The 4,720-nt window shown below is 34.9% G+C and overlaps 1 protein-coding gene across 1 annotated transcript; it reads left to right on the forward strand.

The window, feature by feature from the left end:
- Positions 1 to 3,478: 3,478 nt before the first annotated feature.
- On the forward strand, positions 3,479 to 4,465 carry Or12k7 (olfactory receptor family 12 subfamily K member 7). The gene has a single exon (NM_001000391.1). It carries the CDS (start codon positions 3,479 to 3,481, stop codon positions 4,463 to 4,465), a length of 987 nt encoding a protein of 328 aa, NP_001000391.1.
- Positions 4,466 to 4,720: the final 255 nt, after the last annotated feature.

Raw genomic sequence — 4,720 nt, forward strand, 5'->3', positions numbered from 1 at the left:
ACACCGTAAGTAGTGAGTTGATTACAAAGATGAAAGAAACAGGGAATAGGAAGAGGTGTACATCATTGTTGTGCTAGCCGAGGTGAAATTATTCCTTCACTGAAAATACACCAATGATTCCACATGCAGCCTTCATTTCGTCCCACTGTAAAACTCTGACTATATTTCAGAATTTCATTCCACTGAAAACTCTTCCCACAATGAGAAAGAGCTTGGCTAAGAAATTTGATTGTCTCTAAAAGTTGACACTTTTACTTTGGACAAATAGGATAAAAGGAAGGATTTCATATGGTCTGAAAACAAGCATGTCTATTGCTAAGGCAGAGTAGTCTGAACGCATGAGACTAGTGACCTTGAACCAGCATTATGAAGGCACTAAAAATGCTAACTCATCAATATCAAAGTCAAAATCAAAAGATATATTTTTGTGAATTCTATTTTTACATTTCACTATCCAATCATCCCCTGACAGATATATGGGCCAGATCCTCATCCTTGGTGCTATGGATAATGCAGCAAAAATATGGATGTATAGGTATCTTGTGGTAGGATATAGAATCCTTTGAGTGCATGCCCAGAAATTCCATAACTAGGTATGGTATTGAAACCCAATGTATTTGCTAATAAAAATTCCTAAAATAAGAAACAATTAAAAGATTGATACTTTCAGAACTGCACGCACACCACTAAACTAGCATGAGCAGTAAAAAATTTAGACATTTTGAGATCATGAGACAACATATGATTTTTAAGAACAAAATAAACATCAACTGTGAATTAAAAAATATAATCTAGGACACAGACATGAAAGACAATGAAGTAAAAAATTTGAGGAAAGAGATTAATTAAGGAGGATTAAGGGCTAACTATAAGAGCTTTGGTAAAAATGGTCTAGGGAGAATGTTTATGAGAATGTTTCTTGGAATTAAAAAGAAGTACACAATTTCAGATTAAACTCCCTGAATTTATTCTTCACACACTTATGAAAACATCTACAACTTAAAAAGTAGGATGAACATAAAAACTATCCTAGTGAAATAAAACACCAAGAGACAGAGATATGGCTGGAAGCAAATTTCTTTTTAAAATACATTTTCATTTTTCAAGATTATAATATCTCCTCCCTTGGGACTCATGTGTCCCTTGCTCTCTTTCAAGTTTATGACTTCTTTTCACTTTTTAAGATTTATTTTATATGGGTATACTGTACCTGTTTTCTGTCATATCAGAAGGCATTGGATCCCATTACAGATGGTTATAAGCCACCATGTGGTTGCTGGGAATTAAACTCAGGACTTTTGGAAGAGCAGTCAGTGTTCCTAACCACCAAGCCATCTCTCTTTTCCTTTAAATATAAACATGTAATATAAATGTAAATATATTCCTAAATACATAAATATAACATGCTCAGTCAATGTAATGTTACTTGTATGTATGTTTTTAGGGCTGACCAGTTGGCATTGGAAAACCAGTTGGTGTGCTCTTTCCTGGGGGAAGACTGTTTCTACTGAATTCAGTATTCTTTAAACGTTTGCTGTTTTAAATTTTTATTTTAAAGGTGATCTCAGATAACAAATTTTAAAATTTGTTCTGTGAAGAATATCATAGATGGATAAATACATCATTTATTTGGATTTCAGTGAATCTGTAAATTGCTTTTGGTAGAATCATTGTTTTCAAAATGTTAACGCTGCCAATCCATGAATATGGGAGGTCTCTCCCCCTTCTAGGCTTTTTGTCAATCTCTTTCTTCATGGATTTAGATTTTCATGGTAAATATTGAGTATCTTTATTCCTAGATATTTTAATTTTTGAGGGTATCGTTAATAAGCAGTATGTCCATGAACTCTTTCTCAGTGTGTTTGTTATTGTGGCATAGAATGGCTACTGATTTTTGTAATCTGAGTTTGTATTCATTGATGAAGTGTTTGACCATTTCTAAAAGTTGTCTGGTGGAATTTTTGATATCTCTTATATGTGTTATCATTGACAAATAAGAATAACTTGACTTCTTTATTTCCTATTTGTAACCAGTTAGTTTTCTTCACTTGTCTTATTACTTTAGCTGATGCTTCAAGCAATATGTTGAATAGAAGTGAAGATAGTAGAGATACTACTTTCTTCCTGATTTTAAAGAGATTGCTTCAAGTGTTTTTAATATTTAAGATGATGATGGTTCTCATATGTAGCCTTTATTGGGTTTGACATATGTAGCCTTTATTATCATGGCCTATGTTCTTTTCAGTCTTGTTTATTCTAGGACTTTACCCATGAAGGCATGTTAGATTTTGAAAAATGAATATTTGGCATATTTGATTTTATTTTTAAATCCATTTATAGGATTCATTACATTTACTGCCTCAAATGTAGGATCTATAAACCACAAGAATAAAACCAACTTGATCACAACAAATGAACTTCAAAAAGTAGCATTTTTAGTCATCAGACATGAGTTCATATAAGATGAAAATATTCCTGAAATTCAAAGTTCATGAAAATTGCTACCATTATTATACTACTGAAAATTTCAAGACTATAAATGGAAAAAAGTAGGTAAAAACCATGCCTCAAAGAACTAAAATAGGGGAAGGAGTAATTACTCAGCAGTTAGGAGCACTGGATGCTCTTCAAGGGGACCTATGTTCAATTCCTAGCACCCACATTGCAGATCACACCTGTATGTAACTCCATTTCTAGGGGATCTAATAGCCTCATACACACATATGGATAGGCAAAACATCACTGCATGTGAAGTATAAAATTAATAATTTTAAAAAATTAAAGTAATTATCAGAAGTTGAGAAAAGGAAAATATGGAGAGCCAAAAAAATTGCTACTTTATCCCTTGTAGTAGTAGACCTATATTTACTAAAATGTTACATAGTAAATATACATTTAATTGATAATTTAACACAAATACATAAAGAATCTCACAGCATATTGTTCACATGTATACTAATACAGACCCTTGAAAGGTTTAGATTAAACAGTGAAGAAGGCAAGTTTAGGGTAAGGACCCCTTTACTTATGTGTTTTTCCAGTTATATTAATCCTACCATTACTTTTAGACTTATCAAAGTATATTAGTTCAGCAAAATGTCTTTATTTCTACAGAACTGTAGAAAGACATCATGGTAGTGAATATCTCTAGTTCCACTTATAGTGAAAACCTGACTTATAAAAGGATGTGATAACTCCACATGCTGGAAATTCTACGTTCATGAAAATATAGCTATTATTGAAGTCAGAAATATTACAGGTACTTCTAGCTCTCAAACTTGATTAGTTCGGTTGTCTTGAAGGAACATTATTACCAAAAGAGTGAAGTAAGCTTCTTAATGCTGAAAGTTAGAGATAAATTCTTGTTTCAATGACTGACCACTTAAGGTGAAGAAACTTGAGATCTGCTTGAGCATTAGCATTGTTCTCTTTTCCAACTCTGATCTTTCCTCTTTGCAGGTGATATGGATCATGACTTATGGCCACCAAAAACAAGACAGAAGTGACTGAATTTGTGTTGTTGGGATTGTCTAGTAGGCCAGAGATACAGCCAATTATTTTTGGAGTTGTCCTTATCATGTACCTGATGACAGTTTTGGGCAATATCCTACTAGTAGTAGTCGCTTGCTCAGACCCCATGCTTCAGACCCCCATGTACTTCCTTCTCAGCCAACTTTCCATTATTGACATATCTCTAACAACTATCACTGTTCCTCAGATGCTGGTGCACACACTCTCCATGGATCGAAGCATTTCCTATAACTGTTGCATGACGCAATTATTTTTCTTTATGGCAGTGGGCAGCATGGAAGTCTACTTGCTGGGTACAATGGCATATGACCGCTATGTTGCCATCTGTGACCCTTTAAGATACTCTGCCATTGTCAGCCATAGCCTCTGTCTGAGGATAACATTAACCTCTTGGGTGATAGTCAGCCTTAACAGTCTCCTATACAGTGTGCTGGTCACTCGTTTAACTTTCTGTGGAAACCAGGTCACTCACTTCTTCTGTGATATCACTCCTCTGCTAAAGCTCTCCTGTACTCGACCAGTGGTCAATGAAATGTTAATCTTCACTGAGGGTGTAGTTGTGGTTGGCAGTCCCTTCTTCTTTATTTGGGGTTCTTACATTCGAATAGGTATTACCATAGCCCACATGCACTCCTTTGCTGCCCTGAGGAAAGCTCTGTCCACCTGTAGCTCCCATATTCTTGTTGTGTTGCTCCTTTTTGGCTCTTTGGCTAGAATGTACCTTAAGCCATCATCCAGCTATGATTTAGACCAGGATCGCCAGGTTGCTGTCTTCTACACACTCATCACCCCTATGTTAAATCCACTAATCTACAGCCTTCGGAACCAAGATGTTAAAGGAGCACTATGGAGGCTTTTTAGGAAACTCCATACTTCAGACTGGCTCTCAGACAAACAAAGAATAAAAAACAAACTCGTGAGAACCAAGGGTTAATCTGAGACCACTTCAAAGAGCTGAGGAGTCCTTTTACTAAAGGATATTAATCATATCTCTGTAGAATAATCTTTGCAGTCAACTCTCTCATGGTTGGACTTCCTGAATAAATAATTCTGGGCCCCTTTCTCATTTTGATTATGAAGATATTTTAAGATAACTAGCCCAAATATCTTTTGTGTATAGCATATGAACTAGGTAATAAGCAAAGTTATAACATGGAAGTTGGATTAGAAATATTTGATTATTTTAGTG

This window comes from Rattus norvegicus, chromosome 3 (genome assembly GCF_036323735.1).
Source record: "Rattus norvegicus strain BN/NHsdMcwi chromosome 3, GRCr8, whole genome shotgun sequence".
Classification (NCBI taxonomy): Eukaryota; Metazoa; Chordata; class Mammalia; order Rodentia; family Muridae; genus Rattus; species Rattus norvegicus.

Excerpts from the sequence above, each read along its gene's own strand:
- Or12k7 (NM_001000391.1), top strand. The coding sequence starts at position 3,479 with ATGGCCACCAAAAACAAGACAGAAGTGACTGAATTTGTGTTGTTGGGA.